Genomic DNA, 21,718 nt, shown 5'->3' on the forward strand with positions numbered 1-21,718 from the left:
AGCCACTAGAGGCGCTGTTCTTTCTCTTTTGAACTAGTTTGGGGCGTAAAGAAGCAAAGCCTCCTGCATGTAGAAACTCTTCTGGCCAACATTAGGCTAGGCCCATAACATATTTTGCTAGACGATATATTGTCTTACAAATGATTGCCAATAGACGCGATTATTGTCAGCATTATTTTGAAAAGCACTAATGTAACTATAATGATAAAAAATAACGCAAGTAACCCTTTCATTACTGTAGTATTTTTGTACCATTGTAATCGGAAGGTCAATGACTTAACTATCTAAATAAGTATACAAAAATACAAAATAATAAGGAATCTAAATCTATGTTAGCAAGAATTGCACATTAATCCATATTGAACATCTTGAAATGAAGTTTTTTTCCCCAGTTGGAAAACACTGGGTTTGTTTTGTTGTCATCCCTTTTCAACAATTTTGCATACTTGCTCGTTCTCATTAGCGACTAACAAGGCTCTCTGCCCGCCCTTCGGGTTCCTAAGCTAGCAGTCCCGCTCAGTCTGCTCACATAGACAAAGATTGTGGATGAGCGACAAGATGATTCACTTTGTTCATTCAATTGTTGAATAAATGCGCTCAGGTGCTGAGAGCGATGCAGAGTGAACCCTCTTACACCCTGTCTGAAAGTAAGAGACGAATAAAACAATTATAATTATTGATGATGTTGTGCTAGGCCTAGCCTGCATTATGCTCAATACAACTGCTGTATGAAAACAGGAGTTCAGAACAGAGCAATCTCTTGTGCTGTTAAAATCATAGCTTCAAATAGTTTCTTCATTGACAGTTAATATTGATAGTATATTCTAATATGATGTACATTTTGAATAATATATATGCATGGTAGTGCATTTTTCTTAATTGTTGGTTCAAAAAACAGGTTTTTGTTTACATGATGTAAAATGTGTTAATGTGATAATGTTGTACAGTTCTGGCTCCTATTTAATGAGAGCTCACCTGTAGTTTGTCTTCATAGTTGACTTCCTCATTGTTGGGTCTAAGCTCCTGGCTTAGATGGAATGAGTTGGCCACATGCTCAGGAGACACAAAGTCATTGATGACCTGAACACAGCTGTGAAGGTTCTGGACCTGCCAGACAAGACTCGAAGGTTACAATACCAGACAACAACTGGTCAAGGGAACAGCAAGAATACACTTCAGTGGAAAGATCAGTGGTTCTTTGTATTAATAATTTATGTGTGTGCGTGTATACCTGGTGCAAAGACCCAGCTGGTATTAGCACAGAGTCTCCCAAAAACTGCACAACAGTCCAGCCTTGAACATCATGCTCATCCGAAAGCCGCTGGCGCTGTTTCTTGCTCAGGTACCATCCCTGCTCTCTGATTGGATCCTGCTCCACTGACATATCCAATCCCTGCTCCTTACAGAGCTGACGTGGTGTTTGGGAGACAGGAGCACAGAGGAAATGGGGATAGATGAAAGTCAGTATCTACAGAAACTAGAATGCATGGATGTAGATGGACACAATGTATCCACTGAGTGTCCTCCTGTTGTTTTTGATACCGAATTTCTACTACAAAGTAGTTCTGTAAACAAACCGAATTCTTATTTAAATGTCAGCTCAAAAGCCAAAGTTGATAATCTCATTAATAACATCGAAACTATGTAGACCTAACCAAAAATTGAGGAAGGAGATACAATTGCTGTCCCATGTTGATATCGCAAGCACTGTTAGAACACACATTATTATTTTTTTATTATTTTATTGTGGATCCCCATCAATGTTTACCACAGCAAATACTACTCTTCCTGGGTCCACCAGCACAATACAAAGTAAATAAATAGCGTATTATCCGGGCTATAAGCTGCTACTTTGTTCCTACGCTTTATATCCTGTGGCTTATAAAACGTTGTTGCTAATTTGCTAATTTTATGGATTTTTCTTATCTAATGGCCATAATATTTTGGAGCCTATCTCAAACAATGAAATGGTGTGTTATTGTTTGTGCAATGGCACCATCTTTGGGATGAGTTTTCTCACTGCAGGTATTGCGGGTAGACAATTTACTTTGTTTCGTGCCGGCAGTATATTAATCTATAGCGTTTCTGCTCAAAAGGATTCTTCATTTATCCCTCCAAGGAATGTTTGTAAGTTTTATAATATAACTAAAACAATTCACACTTACTGAACCATCCCATGTGTGATGTCTGTAAGAGTTATTTTCATGCATATTTGTGAGTGCCATCCTAATGTAATCAAGCTAGCTTCGTGAGCATTAGCGAATACGCTAAGACGTTTACAAGTGTCTGTGTTAGTCTTATTAACTTACAATGACCATCTGTTTGTATTGTTTCAGTTTCACAAATTCCTCAGTAAATTTACCAAAATGTCACCGTGGAGTTATTGAGTCTGTTTAGCTGATTGGACAGCTAGCTTACGCAGCTTACTGCAGTGTTACAGACACCGTTTGGAAACAATTAAGGTATGTTAATTAACATTTACAGAATCTTTCGTACCGGTATATATCTGCAGCTTATGGTCCAGGACGGCTCATACATGTAAATTTATGTATTTCTTCTAAAATTTAGTGGGTGTGGCTTAATAGTGCTCTATAGCCCAGAAAGTACGGTACGTACAGTGTAACATTACAACTCTCTACAGTGTTGAATGACAATAATCACAATGTGAGACAATTAAATGCATACTTATTCCATCCTGCCCAATTTTCCCAGTAAAATATGAATTTTTCATATAAAGTTAGTTAAAAAAAACAGGAGAATACAGGAACGGGAGGATGCTCGGAAAAAGGAGATCAAAATATGTGTTTTTAGGGAAAACTGGAGGGTTGACAGATATCTCACAATGCTTACCTTGTGCAGGAACATTCTGACTTTGTCCATGTCTTTGTTGAGGTAGATGTGCCACAGCGCACCCGGTGTCTCACTGGAGTCCTTCAGCCTCCTACGAACTCCCTCATCTAGATTGTCCTCCTCCAGGCGCTTTAACACTCCTTAAAAGCACCAAAATGGAATGTGAATACATTTGTGGTAATAATGATAATAATTTTTATCAGATTAATAATTGTTTTTAAATTTGGATAACTGATGATTAATCAAACGTTAATACTCGCTTGCATAATCTAAATATATTTTACCAGTTTTGGACAAGACGCCATTGCCCTTGGCCACGCCGACATAGACTAGAATGGAGACAACATCTGAGACTTCCACATGGAGGTTAGCAGTCCCAAAGTCCTGGTTCTGAGATGAAGCTACACCTACAAGAAGATAAACAACTGAGTCCTCACAAGTTTGGATTCTGTAGAAGCATGACAGGACAAGGTATGCCTGGTTGGAAAACAACACTGTGGTTGTCTGCTATGCTACATCCTCATACAGATGGATAAAAGTCCGAACATGTACACATTCTTTACACTATTTCCTCAAATAGTGACCAGGTGTGTTTACAGAGGATCAGGTGTCCATAACGCACAAGGTGTTTATTAGGGAGGAGGCCTTTACAACAAAACAACTAGAAAAGCACTCGAAGAGCGCAGACAGTATCTTCCAATAGTAAAGGATCCTTTCAAAACATTCTGAATCCAGACGGGTATCTGGATCACCCCTAAAATCGATTAATTTGTTCTTTATCCCATTCCTGATATTTCCTGAGAGTTTCATCAAAATGTGGCAAACATTTTTTGGAACTACCGTATTTTTCGGACTATAAGTCGCACCGGCCAAAAATGCACAATAAAGAAGGAAAAAAACATACAAGTCGCACTGGAGTATAAGTCGCATTTCTTTGGGAAATGTATTTGATAAAATCCAACACCAAGAATAGACATTTGAAAGGCAATTTAAAATAAATAAAGAATAGTGAACAACAGGCTGAATAAGTGTACGCCATATGACGCACAAATAACCAACTGAGAACATGCCTGGTATGTTAACGCAACACATCATGGCAAGAGTCATTCAAATACCGTAATTTCCGGACTATAAGCCGCACCTGACTATAAGCCGCACCAGCTAAATTTAGGGGAAAATACAGATTGCTCCATATATAAGCCGCACCCGACTATAAGCCGCAGGGTTTTGATGTGTAATTACCGTAGTATATAGGGGTTCCTGCTACCACGGAGGGGATTGTCGGGACAGAGATGACTGTTTGGGAACGCAAAGCGTCCCATTTATTAACAATAAATCTTTCAATCATTCAATCAAAATTTCACATCTTTCACATGGCGAACAGCATTCGTGCAGAGTACAAATAATACAACGGTGCAAAGTAATACAAAGTGCTCGCCTGTACGTTATCAAAATAACCAGCCTACCGGTATATGAAAAGTCAGTCTTCAATCATTGTGTCATCGTCTTCCTCCTGCGTACTAAAACCACCGAAATCCTCTTCGTCGGTGTCGGAGAAGAACAGGCCGTAAATAAGCCGCACCCTTGTATAAGCCGCAGGGACCAGAACGAGGGGAAAAAGTAGCGGCTTATAGTCCGGAAATTACGGTAACTATACCATATAGAACATGCTATACGTTTATCAAACAATCTGTCACTCCCGATCGCTAAATCCGATGAAATCTTCTTCCTCTGTGTCACCTCTGGTATTCGCCCCGCTAGCGTCCTTTCTTTCTGCTGCTCGATTGCTGTTCTCTGCAGCATATTTCACTACGTCCGGCTTGTAATCTGCAGTATATGATTTCCTTTTCGGTGCCATTTTAGTTCAGTCCTTCTTAGTTTTTAAAAGTTACCGCCAATGTTGATGTGATCCATTTTAATAGCTCCGGCAGTAGCGTATAGCATATAGCAGTTAGCATATCATGACCCACAATGCACTTCTGCCATGACCCGCCCCCGCCGAATTCTTATTGGTTGGCGTGTGAGTGACGACTGCTGACGTGTGTGTGATGATTGCGGACATTTTCTTTGTCGCTCACGCGAATGAGATAAATAATATTATTTGATATTTTACGGTAATGTGTTAATAATTTCACACATAAGTCGCTCCGGAGTGTACATCGCACCCACGGACAAACTATGAAAAAAACGTCAACTTATAGTCCGAAAAATACGGTAAGTTAAAAACATAACACGAGCGCCACCTAGAGGAGAGCAAAGCACTCAGTTTTGCACCTGTAAGCTGCGAGGGTCGCTAACGTTGAAGACATCATAAATATGACTGTTAAAATACAACTTCCAACCACTTAGTGGCAGTAATGCGTCATTCAGTTGTACGACAAGCTCCAATAAGCAGAAGAGGCCAGCCCCAAGTCTGGCTACTTAAGGTTGCATCACAAACAAACTGCCTTTTTACACAAAATGTATACAGCTTGGCACTCAGCAACACGGGTTGGAGTTGGGGGTTAAGTCACCAAAATGATTCCCGGGCGCGGCGCCGCTGCTGCCCACTGCTCCCCACTGCTCCCCAAGGGGATGGGTCAAATGCAGAGGACATGCATTTAAAACAAATCTGTTATGAATTATAGTATTAACATATTTTTTCTTACATAATTTCGTTTTGCTCTATTTTTCAATCGCTTATTGTTGATGTATTTAGTTGAGAATTTTTTTCTCTAAATTTCTCCAATCCCTTTAGTCACTTTGTCCTTATTAAAAACGTCTAGCAATAAATCTAACATCGGCGACAAAAAGCGAGCTACAGAGAGCCTGATGTCACACCTGTTTCGTGCTGCTGCGAACCTGCTTCTCTTTAAAAGCTGCCACTGTCATCTTAAATGTTAAAGATGCCTGTCCGCGGTTAAATCTCGGCTACATTAAAGAACATCCACAGCGCAAACATACTGCCTTTGCTCCAGACAACCCAGTGCGTATTGCCAATGTCTTCACAACATCCGGTTTAGGCAGAGCTGTTCCAATGATCAAAGTGTGTTTTTTTTCGGCGGCCAAATTTTCGCTGCATCACGAGTCAAATAAATAATTTTATATACATCCATTAATTCTGTAACTACCTGCTGGTGTTAAAAGTGAATGCTTGTGTGTTAGCAGAGAATGAAGAAATGTTTTTGTATGTCTAGAAGTGAAAGACGGAGACGTGTGTGCACACAGTAATCAGCCCGTTTTTAGCATAAGACTCGCAATAAAAGCTAAAAAAGAGCATTAGAATGTGTGTGTCTTCTTCTGGACACTACAATACATTATATTACTTTAATATGTTTTCACGTTTTCCCTCGTTTTTAAGATGTGGCGGCTAATAATTTGCTGTGGCTCACCGCCACGATTAAAACACATTAAAGAAGAACCCTAATGTACACGCGCATTAACTCTGTTTTTTGCAAAAAATTGCAATTTGGATAACTGGTATTAGCTATCATTGTTTGTAAGGTCTATCATAACAACATAACTGCAAATTGTTAGTGGTTTCCGTTGGACTGCACGTGCTCCCTGCGCATACGACGTGTTGACGAGACAGGGTGGGCGACAAGCCTGAACGCAACACAAATTCCTCAGGCCGACGTACAACTTTTATTTAATATACAGCAATTAGTAATTGTGAAAAATATAGTCATTTAAAAAAAATGTGTTCTGTTAAACCGCTAATGGTAGCATAAGCTACCCGGTGGTGTTCTTTGTATATTTTATGGTTTGAAAAATGCAACTGTGAGCAAGTTGCAAACAGCCCGTTTAACTATGTGCATGAATGTACTGTCGAGTAAATAAGCGATGTCAAAAAAAGTTAACTGTCCATATGGGACCTCCAAAAGACCACTCCAAATGGACCATTGCTTTAAGCACAACAAGACAATGAAAATACTTATAATAATTTTAAAAATATAGTTTCTTTAAAAAGTAACCATGTGGCCTTGAACATTATGCTTTTTTATGGTTAAAATACATTTAAAAAAATGTCATGATGGCCTAAATACTGGGGTCTTACCATAAGCACAGCAGAGTCTCGGCCCCAAATCTGGCCTAACGAAGAAGGATGGCAGATGGGAGGCCAAGTTGAGGTTGCCTTCTGGATCAGAGTACTCAGGCAGTGGCAAGTTCTTCATTAAGTCATCGTACCTACAGTGGGGACAAAAGTTGGGCTTATTACTATTAAAAATAGTTTTTCCAAATACCTTGACTTGTGTAGTAATGTGTGTCGTTCCATAACAGATACTGTAAATTCCGGACTATAAAACGCTACTTTTTTGCTACACTTTGAACCCTGCGGCTTAAAAGAGAGTGCGGTTTATTTCAGGAATTTTTCTTCACCAACGTTTATAACAAAAAGTTTTTTAAAAAACAAGCAAATACGTTGAGAAAGTGTTTTATTGTTTGTGTTATGGCGCCATCATTTGGACGACTTCGCTCACTTTTTAATCAGAGTGTCGTTCAGTCTTCTAGCCGTCTGTAGCGTTTCTACTTGTATGGATTCTTCATTTATCACTCCAAGAAACGTTTGTAAGTCTTACAGTATAACTAAAACTGTTTATACTTACTAAACTGTCCCATGTGTGATGTCTGTAGGCGTCTTTTCATGCATATTTGTACATGCTATTGTAATGTAATGACGCTATCGCTGTTAGCAATCTGTGTTAGTATTATTAAGTTACAACAGAATAATTTTTGTATTGTTTCAGTTTCACAAGTTATTGAGTCTGTTTAGCTGATTTGGAGAGCTCTCTTCCGCAGCTAGTGGGTCCATGACCATGACTTCTGTTTTGTTTGATCACCATTTTTATTGCCGTATTACAGACACTGTTTAGAAACAATTAAGGTATGTAAACAAACATTTAGAGAAACTTTCTGTTAAAATAACCCATTTCACAGCGTACATATCTGCGGCTTATAGTTCGGTGTGGCTAATATATGGAAAATGTTTTTTTCCTCTAAAATTAAGTGGGTTCGGCTAATATACCGGTGCGCTTTATTGTCCGGAAAATACGGTAAATACGTTTGGTGAAAGTATGAACCTTGATGGCATGAGAGCCATAAACTCCTCTCCAGAAGGCCAGTCTTTCAGTCTGTAAACCACTGGCTCTCCATCTTTGGACTTGAGTCGTTCTGAAAATATCACAGGACCATGGTTAGACTACCGAATTAACATCTTTAAATTTAAGTTCAGAGTTTCAAAGTGTAGACTTAGAAACTCACTGGTGATGTCCTCAAATCCATCCCAGAACTCCTTAATCCCTGAGTTGGAGACCACCTGGTTTTTACAGTTGAGAAGGTCTCCCTGATGGTCTGCAAACTCTTGATTGAAAGAGTCCGCTTTCCACAGAGTGGCATTTAGTCGCTTGTGGATTCCAGACACTAACGCAGGCTACACAAAACATATAAATTACACATATTAATGATGATATACTGTATGCCATATACCCTTACTGCCTACAAATACAAATGACATGTACCTGTCCCTGTTTCCAGCATTCTCTAAACAGCTTCCAGTTATTCTGGTTACGGTGATCTTTGAGCCACAGTAATCGTCCATTATTTAGCCAGCAGTGAGGAATATCAGGATACTGATTGGATGAGTCCTCTGAAATCACTGTCATGACAAGCATAGACTTCTTCCTGTCCATTTTGGTATCTTCTGGGACAACAGCTGAGGGGTTGCTGTGGTTGACAGGGATGACGGGCTCTTGCTTGATTGAAAGCTTTGTGGCGATACTCTGTCGGCTGGCAGGGATTTTGTTTTCAACAACAGATGCAATGATGTCATCTAGTATATTGGGCATGGAGCGCCCACCTTTTCCAGTCTTAAACAAGAACAGGAAAAATGAAACACGTTATTTCCGAGATTATGAAACCTTACCAGATTTTCCACAAATGTTCAGTTCTACCAAAGGGTACAGTTCAGTTTCAAAGCCAACAATACGGTTTTGAATGACACAATCTAAAGTGGTTTGTGCTTCTTCCAGTTAATAAAAGCGGCTTCAGCTACGCAATAGCATGATGATAAACCTTTACCAACCAAGTGTCAACAATAAGTATTGCTCTCTCCCGGGGATAGGTTGATTTGCAACACTAAATGGTCCCTAGTGTGTGAATGTTGTCTGTCTTTCTGTGTTGGCGACTTGTCCAGGGTGTACCCCGCCTTCTGCCTGAGTGCAGCTGGGATAGGCTCCAGCAACCCCACGACCCCGAGAGGTACAAGCGGTAGAAAATTGATGTATGGATTTAAAAAAAAGGCGGCTAAGCTGCGAAATATAATCATGTGTAATGTAACTTGTTAAGCATGTCCAAAACAATTGAAAAAAAAAACCCACAAAAGACATAAAGACCATACACTACACTACATCATACATGTAAATGTGTAGACATTTTCTTTCTTTCATTGAATAATACCATATAATGGTGTCCCGATACAACTTTTTAACTTCCAATAGTATATCGATATTGGACCGTTAAGTGTTAGCTGATATGATATCAGCACAAATTATATATACTTTTAGAAAATACTTGATTAATTACATTGCTCAAACAGAGAACAATGGTGGGTATGAAAACACTAACCTATTTATTGTTAACCATCTGGAGTTAACTTATGCTGTATTCAAGTTTAAGTGGAGTCATAATTATTTTTTGGGTGACACCTAGTGGCCACAATAATTCATTAAGTTATGTCGCAGTTAGTTGAATCAAATACACACTGACACGTTTGTTACTGGATACTTTCAAATATGCTTCTGCCTTGACAACTTTGCATTGCGTGCTCAGCAGTTGTGTAGATGCTACCTCCTAGTTGCCTATAGCCTACATTTATCTTTTGTAAATTACTTTAATAGAATACAAGAAAAGACTAACCTTGAGTGCTTATTGGAGGACATTTAGATGTTACCTTTACTGTCGATCATTCCTGCAGCAATATTTACTGCTGCAGGACTGCTTGAATCTGATAATTCTTTGCCGATATCGGGCCGAAATCAAATATCAATATTTGATTGAGACACCCCTAATAATATATCACCTTAGCGTTAAAATTGGCCAAATTCCATGTCCTAAGTTAACCAGATTTTTTTATTGAGGCTGCTAAAAGAAAAATCACCCCAGGCCAATAAGGATACTGGGTAGATGAAAAAGCAACATATCCCCAGCCGCTCCTTAAAAACATTTGGTTTTGTAGCTTCCAGTCATTCCAATTGCACAAAATCACTTTTGTTGAGCCCTACTGTACCAACTGGCTACACAATCAAAGTGACTGCTAACAATGTGTGTGTGCACCTGTGAAGCAGTTGAGTATACTGGTGCAAAGGCGATCCCAGCATCAGTGGAGCCCAGCTTCAGCTTCCCAGCAGTGGTCGTGAGCAAATCTCTGAGAGTGGAGCCCTGCTCTGTACTGTTTGCAACCAATGATGTGGTTTTACATTGTTGCAGGACCTCAAGGCTATCCCCTTCCTTGTCTTCTTTCACTGATTTACCCAACAACACAGAGTCTTTGTTTTCTGTTAGACAAAGAGTTGATCACATAACCATTTAGGAAAATTCAAGTCAATTGTCATTTAGAAGAAAAAAAAATAATAATCTTGCCTTTCTTTTCCTCCCTGGATTTTTGCTCTGCCAGGTTGGCCAGGAAATGCAGAGGTGACTGGGACTCTGGTGGAGTAACTGAAGCACTCCCCGCATCACTGGCAGGACTTCTTCCTCCTCCTCCATTGGTCTCTAACTTTGTTCCTCCTTGATCAGAGTTTTGCTGAGATCGTGGCTCAGTCTTCACCAGAGACAGTTTGTTGCTATGATTCAGAACATTCTGCAGTACCTTTCAGAGATGTAAGGACCACAGGTCATATCAATACCACAAAATTATACAAAAGGTCCAATATTTTTAGATACTTGTTGATGGTAACCTAAAATATATACATAAATTACAATAGAATGGCTTGTTACGACTCAAATTACAAGAAATTATAATATCAAAAAATATCAATAAAGTGAAAAACAGAAGAACCATTAACATTATGATTCTCAGTTTAAATGTTGGTGCATCATGGCTGCTGGAGGCTATGCTTTTATTTACAAATGCAAAATATCCATAATTCACCTAAAATTCAGACTGTTTTTGGAGAGATAATTTGTAGTATGAAAAATATCACTTTACCTGTGAGACCCCATTGGTGGCTGGAATTTTGTTGAGGAGGTTCTGTTTGTTTGTGCAAGCACAGTGCGATTTGATGTTGTGTTTTTCTCTCAACGAATGCATGGACTTCACTAATTCAGTTAACACTGAAATAAAATTAAAAAAAGCGAAGATGAAGTTTAACAATATACATGTAATTGTACAAAGTGGATGAGATGGAATTCTTGCTTAACAACAACAAGAACTAGGCACTTAATTAAAAACCCAAAATAATTATAATTTTGGCCTAACTTTGAGTTAAAGTGGGTTTTTATTTTCTAAAATAGTATAGCTCCGCAGGAAGAAAAAAAATAACGCAGTACATATACACTGCACCATTTTAAGCTCTCTAGCAACTTTCTCTTTGCACTTTGTGTAGATCTCCCATATTAAATTATGGCTAAATGTACAGTTTGAAAATGGCTTTTGCTTTATCTGCCTTCTTCACTCCAAAGAAGTTATACGCCATTGATAAAAAAGTACTGTTGTACACCACTGCAAACTACAACCACACTGAAAAACATTATTAAATAAATGCTTTTTTTGCAGTGTCAATCAAAACGAACAGAACATTTAAATGAAGAATATTGTGTACTGTACCTGTGCCAGGTATGATCTGTGTTGGCATGAGGTGTTTGTGATCATGAGTCTGCCCTTTCACACACTTCAGCCATGTATATAGGTCTTTATCTGACGAAGAAAGAAAGATATAGGTCAGAAGGTACATTTTTGGAAACATACTGTACATGAAACAAACTTAACTCTGTTGAGCTGCGGAGTAGTTAAGCAGGAGATGGTGGCATCTATTTACAGTACATACATTACATCTTGTGTTCATGTTAAATGTAGTGTGTAGGACTGCAATACAAATATAAACCTCTATTTGGATTATTTCCTGTCATCTGGCAGAATCCTGGTTAAGTGAGCACATGTGGCCTTTTACCTTGCTTGTAACTGTCTAACAATAAATACAACTGACCTTTGGAGCTCCTTCTTTCCTTGGCCTTGTAGCAATCCAAGCAGACAACAAAACCACATTTTTGACAGACCCAGTGGATGTTGAAGAGCGTTGCCTCACAGGCATCACACATCTCTCTCACGCCCCGAACTGCGCGCTTCCATACTAGTTTGGCTAAAACACATACAAAGGGGGTTTAACCTTAAAGTTTAGAAAGAGTTACGTAAGAATGTTAGCCATTTTTGAAGACCACACACCATCCTTCTTGACCCAGGAGGCTGCTGTATTCTCCATCACGACCATCTGACAAAACATATCTCCAATGAAGCTGAGGATGTACTTGGCTGTGGTTTGGTCTAGGTGGTTCTCCTCCATTGCTCCGGGGATCCACAAGGCAAGGGCCTCATCATCAAACTGGTCAGGAGTGGTAAAGCCGTCCACCCGGATTACTCCATTTTTACTATAGGAAAGCCTGGATGGTGAGAGGGAAAGAAAAAAAACCACATGTAAAGTTAACAAATACATAGAGACAATACAATAGCACCTAAAAAAACTGAGAACAAATTATTAATTTTTAGAATAGAAGCTTATGTGACCATTAATGGGATAAAATGTGCATTGCAGAGAGAAATTAAAGGCTATTGGACCCATTTTTCTCAAAAACCTCAAACATGTTTTAAAATTGTTTAGGATATAAAAATAGTTTTTTTTTCAGTATTCATCAACTTTACCGTCTGAAATAGTAGAAGCGACAGAATACGGGAGAATGGGCTGGCTCTTCGCCTTTCTTGCTGCGGATCACCCTGCACTCCCGACATTTCTGCAAATTGGGTCCAATTTCTGAGCACGAATCATCTTGAAGGAAAGACTCTCCGGTCTGTTTTAACTTCTTCACCTTTCGCCAGTCCTTCAGGACAGAGCGTGGGATACCATCTGGAAAAAATGGATTTTGCAAAGTCAAGAAAAATATTTTTTTTAATTTACTTAGAAGAAACATAAATGCTAACCTGACCTAAGAATAACTGCACCCATCATTCAACACAACAACACAAACTTACTGTTAAATGTAAAATATGTTTAGTCCGTGACAAAATTGGCTTAATATGACTGTGTAGTAAAAAACTAAATTGGTGAAATTTTTTGTTGATCCTCATCCAGTTCCACTTCCTTATATTTCTGACTAAATGGATCAGTTTGAATGAATAAGGGAGAGAATTGAAGTGTAAATGTAAGTACCCAGTTGATCATTACAAATTGTCTCTTTCTGTTAAATCATATTCTGTTTATGGAAGTTATTTTAAAAACACTAATGTTTAATAGTCGCTTCCCATTAAGGACTTCATTTTATAGCATGCTTGTGCTTAAACAATGTCCTTTATTTGAACAATAATGTATGCACTTGTTAATCAATCATTGTTAAAAAAAAAAAAATCTGGCAAGTCTGTAAATGTATTGTTTATTTACCATGAACAACGACATACAGTAACGTCTGCTTGGGGGTTAGGTGTTTTTTGTTTGTTTGTCACAAAGCATTTAGGACTAAATGTTAAAACAATTGTTCAAAAACATGATCATTATTAATATTATATAACATATAGATATACAAATAATACAATTATTATAAATAATTGGTTTACTGGTTGCTTATTTCTCTAAAGAAATGTAATACCTATCCCTATCGCTGATACAGCACAGTGTATTTTAGTTTGATGTATTTAACCATGGTACTGTGAGACAGCAACAGGTACAAAAGAGGGCTGGGTGTCCAGCTCGAACTTTGGGATTATCATGGATTTGACGCAAAAACCAGCAACCTTCAAGTTACAAAATTACTTTATCAACCAAGCAGGCAGCCTAAGATTATATATCAGTTGCAAAGTTGCATGGTATTATTTGGGCTGAGAACGTTAACACGATAACGCATGTGATTAATTAAAAAAAAAAAAAATTGCATAATCATAAATTAATGATGATCACGTCACACGCCCGTATTATGATAGTTAAAGCGGTGTGCTCTGCGCCCTTCTAAACAAACTGACAAAACTTTAGATAAAACAGGTAATTAGTTAGTATTGCAGCGACAAACTTTCTTATTAGTGGCGCACATCAAGAGCGAACGAAGGCAACAACAAGTTAGATCGTTAATGTTAACTGTTAACTGTTAACTAGCAAGCTTTGTTCTGGTGTCCCTGATTGCCTCCCTGCCCTGAAACTCACTGTGGTGAGGAACAGCGAGTAGCTGCGGCTGAGGCGAGCGATCAAAAAAGTTTGTTTGGATCGTATTTTTTTGATATTTCCATTAAAAGACACAGGAGTGATACTTTGACGCGAAAATGAATGTTTAAAAATGCGGATTTCCGCACTTTCACTGATATTTCACATGTCTGAAAATAACATCTTAAAGTGAAACATGAACGTAACAATGGCGCTGGTAGCATAACAGCAAACAGAGAACAAAAAACTATGCTGCACCAATAAATTAAACAATGCCTTTTCTAAATGGACAGCTAACGCATGTCGGCCACTTAACATCTGTAAAGACCTAGCGCTGCAAGATGTCGTTCATGACGCCAAATCCTGTCGTACAAAGGCAGTTTGTATAAAAATAGAGATAAAAGGTAAATACGCTTGTTTATTTAAACTGGTTAAACTAAAGAAGAGTAAATGCAGATGTAGATGTAAAGTTGCTTATTACTTACTTTTGCTGACTACATTATTAATGTACTGTACATCTGTACCTTGTTTGCTATATTATTGCAAATACTTTTAAAATGTGCAGGTAATTCTTACTATACTTACTGTAACCAAATTTTGAGCAAATCAAAGACTTGCAGTTCAGTAAAACATTAAAAAAATATGACATTTTGACTACAAAATTGCATTTGTATCCAAATATTAGAGCATTTTCAAAAGCTAATTTTATTTATGCAAGCAAATAACATGTGATTAATATTGATTAATCCCAGTTCAAGAGTGTCATTAATCAGAGTAAACAAATTAATCACTTGACAACCCTAGTTATTATTAATTATAGCCAAACAAGATACACTGTTAAATATCTGCATTAAAAGACTTACTGCTGCTGGCCAGTTTGAGTTTGGTTTTCTCTTTAGCTGATCGAAAGATACCATTGGGCTTTACGTCGTCATCCTCCTTTTCATTGTCCCCTTTCTTTTTGGCCATGTCATTCTGTTTCTTTTTGTAAGTTGGTTTAGGCTGGCGCTTGGCTCTGCCCTCCAGCTTGCTTTCACTGGCGTCAGACTCATCCCCGCCACTCTCTGAAGGCGATTCATATGTTCGTTTGCTTCCTCGCCTCAATGAGGATGACACTTTCCTTTCCTCTGTTGGCCCACCGGTCTTCTCCTCTGAGAGCTTCTCTCGCTCTCCCTTGTTTGCAGTGTCCTTGCTGAGGTCCACCTCACTGGATGTAGAGGCGCTGAGGTTGACAGTACATGGTTTGATCATTTCTGACATAGTTGTGGTGTTGCTGGTGCTGGGTAATTTCTCTGGTTTAGTACTAGCTGAGCTCTTAGTAGCAGTTGTGCTCCGATCCTCTTCAGAATGCCGAGTTAACCAGGCTTTCTTCAGTTTGTGGTAGTTACTGGCCTGCCCACTACTTGTTGAAGCAGGCCCAAAGGACTGTCCATTGTGCAGTGGACTTGATTTTCCTGGCGTCGTTCTGCCACTTGCTGAGCCGCTGCTACTGCTACTACTACTACTATCCATCGAAGACGCTTGTTTGGAGGCAGTTGGAGGAGTTGAGTTGTAGGTTTTGTCAATAGAATCTACAGTGAGAGATGATGTTCCAGTTGTGACAGACATAGAAGCAGAACAGAGGCTGCTATTTTTTGACTGGGCTGCTGCCAATGCAGCTTTGTGCTTCTTGAGGTGAACAAAAGAGGGGGAGTACGCCTGACTGGAGCCAGAAGTGGGGCTAGGTCTCTGAGTGAGGTTAGGGCTGGGTTGTGGTGTGCCAGACGGACTAGGGGGAGGCAAGGATCCCCCTGGCGATGTTGTACCGGAAACCAACACCCCCTGGTGCTCTCCTAGTCTTGATTGGCTGAGCACCTGACGAGCCGAAGCTGAGTAGGCCAGTTCAGGAGTGGTTGGCTCGCTTCTACTCTGCATAGCTGATGAAAAAGCAGTCCTGTGAACAGAGTTTGTGGAACTGGCTCCCGCAGTCTCCTGCATGCCACGCATTGAGTTTCTTTTAAAATGGATGTACATGTCATCCAAGTTAGAGTTGGGTTGAATAACTCGATTAGCTCCATGATCTCGAACACTCTCTCCGGGTTTTTGACACTCCCCTTGAAACTTTGACGAGTAGAACCTCCTCAAAGGTAACTCGTCTGGGCTCATTGCACCAGATTTGTTTGCAGGATTGTCAAACTTGATGGACGTCGATGGACACACTATGACTGAAGCCGTTGCAGCTTGGGGCTTGCCTCTTGTCATTCCTTTCTCTCTCACAAAGAGAGCTCCCCTCTCTTGACTGATGTCACCACCTCTCCACACACCTGATGATGTCATATTCTCCCCATTGACAGCAGAGGCAACTAAGGCAGTATTTCCATGCCCTTTGACATCCCTGAGTTCCGGTAGTAGTGTGGGGGGCTTTTGCTGCTCGACTGATGTTTTGCCACCAGCTGCTGCTAAGGTAACTGGCTGGATTGGAGTAAGAGTTGGTGGAGACAGACGTCCAACATAGCCAGCTCTCTCCCTTTCCTTCTCCCGTTCCTTTTCCCGCTCTCGCTCTGCAGCCTCCTTGCATTCCAGCGCATGCTGAGTGGGTGGATGGAAGACGGGTGCTCTGTGAAGAGAAGGCATTGCCCTGAAGTTGTGTTGCTGTGGGTGGTGGTGGTGGTGGTGGTGATGATGATGAGGATAGTGGTTGGAGGCTGAAGAGGAACATGTGGAGGAGGAAGGGGAAATGGCAGGGCTGCAGCGCTCCATCCTTTCTACAACTGTGTGATGATGTTGGACTGTCGCCTGCTGGTTGAGCTGTTCTGTGATTTTCCCAGCTAGTCCCTCACCTCCTTCTGGATGATGCTTAATTAGGGGAGGTGGCTTAGAGAGGGACACTTTGGCATTGTAGTTGCCTAGAGACAAAGAACCCTGACTTGAGACAGCTGCTCCAACACTGGCCACAACTCCTGAAGCGCCGATTGATACCTTCTCATAGTATGAGCTGAGCTCTTTGGAAGGGTACAATCGTGGGGGCTCATTTACAACACTGTTGGACAAAGTGGTGAAATAGTTGCTCTTTTCTGACTGGATAATATGGGGATGTGGGTGGCCCGTCTTAGGGTTAGGGGAAGCAAGAGCTGGTATCCTGATGGGGAAAACGGGGTCTCGGCTTCTCTCTCTATCCCTGTCACTTCCAGGTTCACTTGAGCGTTGAATCTTGGCAGTGAAAGGGGCTACTTCGATGCTCTCCTTCAAGATTTGTCGATTCTCCTCTTTGTATTTACTGGTTTGGTCCACAGCATCCTTGGAAAACAAACATGTTCTTAATTAAAGATTGCTTTTTCAGTGAAACAAAAAAGTGACTGAACAGACTTGAGCTGTATAAAGTAATATTCTAACACAGGGGTCTTCTGGTTTTCAGGCCACGGACCCCCAAACTAAGGCAGAGATTGAGCTGGGACTCTCTACATAAAATTGTAATTGTGTTTTAAATTAATCTAATCCTAAAAGTACCTTCCTATTGTGAAATACTAAGCTTTTCAAATAACACAGTATAACAACGGTAACAGCTAGCTGGCAGCTTGTGCCGCTAATCACTATCTGGCAATTAGAGCACCAATCTCTAGATATCTTAGGTGCTAATAACATGAACATATAAATATAATAATTTATTCAGGTTTTTAATTTAATCCAGCTAAATACAGCGAGTAAGGTATGCCACTTCCATTTCTAAACTACACTACATTGTGTCAGATCAATGTGCAACACAGCCTTTGGCTAGCAATGCCAGAGCTCTGGGAAAACCCCTTTTTCACTGTTAAAGTCTCCAGTGGAGGAACATTTGGCATTAAGGTGAAATAAGTAAATGGACAAAAACAAGTGAATAAAACAAAAGTGTGCTGACATAGTTCAGTAGAGATAATAGCAACAAACTAAGGGTGTCCAATGTGCGTCCCGATAAATAAAATATATGTATTATTTATCTATATCATTATATATTATACTAATTTGCTTTGTGATCTTTAACATAAAGCTGAAATATAAGAGCTTAGCATACATAGACCTACATTGGATTGGTTTTATCTTCTTTAATGTAAAAAATGTATCAAAGTGCCCTCCGTGCATACTTTATTTTTTTGTAGTAGCTGCCATAATTACAAAATGTTTGTTGTTTCTGAATTGTAACGTACAAACCCATCATTATGGCGTACCGTGACACCCCTCATCAGTTCTGAATTACCACATCCCTTAAAACTAATTCAAAGCTTGACCTCAATCAATGCGTGTCTGAGTACTATACCTGTGTATTTGCCAGGCGTACTTTGCTGTGGGCATCCAAGTAGAGGCGGTGTAGGTGAGCATCTTTTCCTGTGACAATTCTGTTAGCGTCCACAGGCTCCTGTTTCAGCTGGGCCAACGTCAGTGTTCTCATTGGATCCACATAGCCTCTCTTAGCCACATCTCTACAGACAGCAAAGTCAAACATTTAAGAATATTAACACATTGTAAAAATGTTAACTTAATTTAATAGATTATTAATGTATGGCAGTACACAAAATTACTTACTCTTTATGAATGTCCATGCTGGTTTTCGACAGCGGTGGGCTCGCATGTGTGTTGATCTTAACAGGGGGGCGGTGGGGATCAGCGCTGGCTGGCCGCACTGGTACGTGACTCAGTAAACCCAAACTGTCACTACCACTACAAGCAGCTTGGTGCAACCATGGACTGGCTGTGTTCTGGATATAATACACAGACAGATATGTGAAAATAATACAATAATGAGAAATTGAAAGTCTTTGTCAAATTACACCTATTTTAAATATGTCATGCCTTGAAATACAGTAACATACAGTTTATTTTAACATACACACAATACAGAAGAAAATAATAAAAGTTGAACAATTAATCTGTATTTGAGTGAAATAAGTATATGATTTCCAACCGACGAGTAACAATTCTGAACGCCGACAAAGCACACAAATTAGTCTTGTCCCTTGAGTGAGAAGCTTTGTGAAAAAAAGACCACAGAGGGTGCAATTTGAAAATGAATTAAATTCAAGATTCAATTTCACCCCCTCAGGAGCTCTATGCAATCTTACATCGTGAATGGGTTTTCTTCCAACATGGCAATGAAGCAAAATATACAGGCAAGAAAGGAGTGGCTCAAGAAAAAGGACATTACAATGCTGGGGAGGCCTAGGCAGATTTCAGACCTTAATCTCATAGAAAATCGTTAAAGGGATCTGAAACCTTGGAGTGTCTTTAAAGGAGTGGATCAACATCTCTTTTCAGATGTCTGAAACCCAGGAGGCCAAAGTACATCAAATACATTCCCTGTATTTTTCAACAAGGATTTCTTCAAGTACTGAATTGCAATTATCTCTTAGTTCTTGTCTTGTCTTAGGCCTCATTCACATCAAGCAAGAGGTGTTCCAATTATCTTTTAAGGTTAAGGGAAGGGCTAAAAGCCAAAGAGTGTACTGTATAGCCCTCGAAACAGAGTGTGGTGTGAGTTTGCCCAACGAGTTTACATGTGCTTTGTGGACTTGGAGAAGGAATTTGACCGTGTCCCTTAAGAGGTCCTGTGGGGAATGCTCAGTGAGTATGGGGTATCGAACCGCCTGACTGTGGCAGTCTGTTCCCTGTATGATCGGTGTCAGAGCTTTGTCTACAATGCCAGCAGTAAGTCGGACCTGTTTTCAGTGAGGGTTGAACTTTGCCCTTTGTCACCGGTTCTGTTCATAACTTTTATGGACAGAATTTCTAGGCGCAGTCAGGGTGTTGAGGGGATCCGGTTTGGTGGCTTCAGGATTAGGTCTCTGCTTTTTGCAGATGATGTGGTCCTGCTGGCTTGATCTGGCCACAATGTTCAGCTCTCAATGGATCGGTTTGCAGCTAAGTGTGAAGCAACTGAGATGCGCATCAGCACCTCCAAGTTTGAGTCCATGAGCGGAATGCGATCTCCAGGTTAGGGAGGAGACCTTGCCCCAAGTGGAGGAGTTTAAGTACCTTGAAGAGTAGATTGTGAGATCGACAGGCGGATCGGTGTGGCATCTGCAGTGATGAGGACACTGTACCAATTCATCATGGTGAAAAAGGAGCTGAGACGGAAGGCAAAGCTCTCAATTTACCAGACGATCTACGTTCCTAACCTCACCTATGGTCATGAGCTGTGGGTTATGACCGAAAGGACAAGATCATGGGTACAAGCTGCGGAACTGAGTTTCCGCCGCTGGGTGGCGTAGCCCTCACTTAGAGATAAGGTGAGAGGCTCTGTCGTCCGGGAAGAGCTCAGATCAGAATAAAGCCGCTGCTCCTCTACATCGAGAGGATTCATCTTAGGTGGGTCAGGCATCTGGTCAGGATGCACCCCGAACACCTCCTTGTGGAGGTGTTATGGGCACGTCCGACAGGTAGGAGGCCACGAGGAACACCCAGGACACGTTGGGGGGGACTATGTCTCCCAGCTGGCCTGGGATGGCCTCAGGATCCCCCGGGAGGACACAAAGGAAGCAGCTGGGGAGAGGGAAGTCTGGGTTTCTTCGCCTAGGCTGCTGCCCCTGTGACCTGAACTCTGATAAGCGGAAGAAGATGGATGATTGATTTTTATAATGACTCAAGTTTTATCAGGAGTTCATTCTCTTTCTACGCCATGTAAATCTTACCATCTTTTAAATGTTGTTTTTATTTTAAAACTGCCCGTCAAATGAGCTAGTTAACATGGTTGAATGAAATTCTATCAGCAAGCGGACTTCACTACAATTTACTACATTTCAAGAATAATTAGACCGTTCATGTACTTTTAGAATGGGATACTATGACATTACATGTATAGATAGGTAATGGAACTGGGTCACTGGTGTTTATTTATACGACTGCAGCAAAAATAGCAGCAAGACCAAGACTTCATACATAATGCAGATTTTTACTATGGTCTGAGATGTTTTTAAAAGCTGACTAAATGAAATATTCTAAATATTATTGACTACAAAGACTTAAAACCAAATACATCTTTTCTCATGCTGAGGACAAAACTAAGGGCATAAAGTCTTACAAACAGGCAGCAATAGAAGGCATGGAAAGCCATAATTTCCAGGTAGATCTTAGCTCAGTAATATCGTAAAATTTATTATTTCATTTCTAATTATTTCAAATTGTCCAGTTGGACTGTAAAAAATGATTACAAATGTGAGCCCTATTTAACCCCTTTGAGGTAAGGGTGAACCACTTCCACCACAGTATTTCATTTTCTTTTTTTAAAACTGTCAAATCAACTAATACCCAATCAGGAAGTATGTACATACACATACCCTTCGGAGAGATGCCTCAGAATTAACAGCCACTTGATTTTCAGGGTGAATCCATTTAGCAGTGGGGGTTAGGTTGATTCCTGGTTGGTAGGAAGTTGGTGTTCCATTGGGATACTGCCAAATGATGGGATAGAGGCCCAACCCTGCTGCTCCAGTATGAGGCTGGGCGAGTAGACTGTGTGGAGGGGGTCCTTGACCCTAAACAGT

The 21,718-nt window shown here is 40.2% G+C and overlaps 1 protein-coding gene across 2 annotated transcripts in view; it reads right to left on the reverse strand.

Moving 5' to 3' along the window:
* Positions 1–21,718, reverse strand: part of jmjd1cb (jumonji domain containing 1Cb) — a 257,366-nt gene that overhangs the window by 2,390 nt on the left and 233,258 nt on the right. For both annotated transcript variants that reach the window (XM_062056388.1, XM_062056389.1), the window contains 19 exons: positions 21,512–21,709; positions 18,765–18,937; positions 18,499–18,661; positions 15,089–17,501; positions 12,743–12,944; positions 12,269–12,483; positions 12,033–12,185; positions 11,654–11,743; positions 11,036–11,160; positions 10,468–10,696; positions 10,162–10,382; positions 8,349–8,696; positions 8,092–8,260; positions 7,911–8,001; positions 6,887–7,017; positions 3,135–3,257; positions 2,851–2,990; positions 1,232–1,408; positions 976–1,107 (listed from right to left, as the gene is read on the reverse strand). In XM_062056388.1, coding sequence (XP_061912372.1) covers positions 976–1,107; positions 1,232–1,408; positions 2,851–2,990; positions 3,135–3,257; positions 6,887–7,017; positions 7,911–8,001; positions 8,092–8,260; positions 8,349–8,696; positions 10,162–10,382; positions 10,468–10,696; positions 11,036–11,160; positions 11,654–11,743; positions 12,033–12,185; positions 12,269–12,483; positions 12,743–12,944; positions 15,089–17,501; positions 18,499–18,661; positions 18,765–18,937; positions 21,512–21,709 — 5,493 coding nt within the window. The remainder of the gene's footprint in view (positions 1–975; positions 1,108–1,231; positions 1,409–2,850; positions 2,991–3,134; positions 3,258–6,886; positions 7,018–7,910; positions 8,002–8,091; positions 8,261–8,348; positions 8,697–10,161; positions 10,383–10,467; positions 10,697–11,035; positions 11,161–11,653; positions 11,744–12,032; positions 12,186–12,268; positions 12,484–12,742; positions 12,945–15,088; positions 17,502–18,498; positions 18,662–18,764; positions 18,938–21,511; positions 21,710–21,718) is intronic.

Source organism: Entelurus aequoreus, linkage group LG08 (genome assembly GCF_033978785.1).
Source record: "Entelurus aequoreus isolate RoL-2023_Sb linkage group LG08, RoL_Eaeq_v1.1, whole genome shotgun sequence".
NCBI classification, from domain to species: Eukaryota; Metazoa; Chordata; class Actinopteri; order Syngnathiformes; family Syngnathidae; genus Entelurus; species Entelurus aequoreus.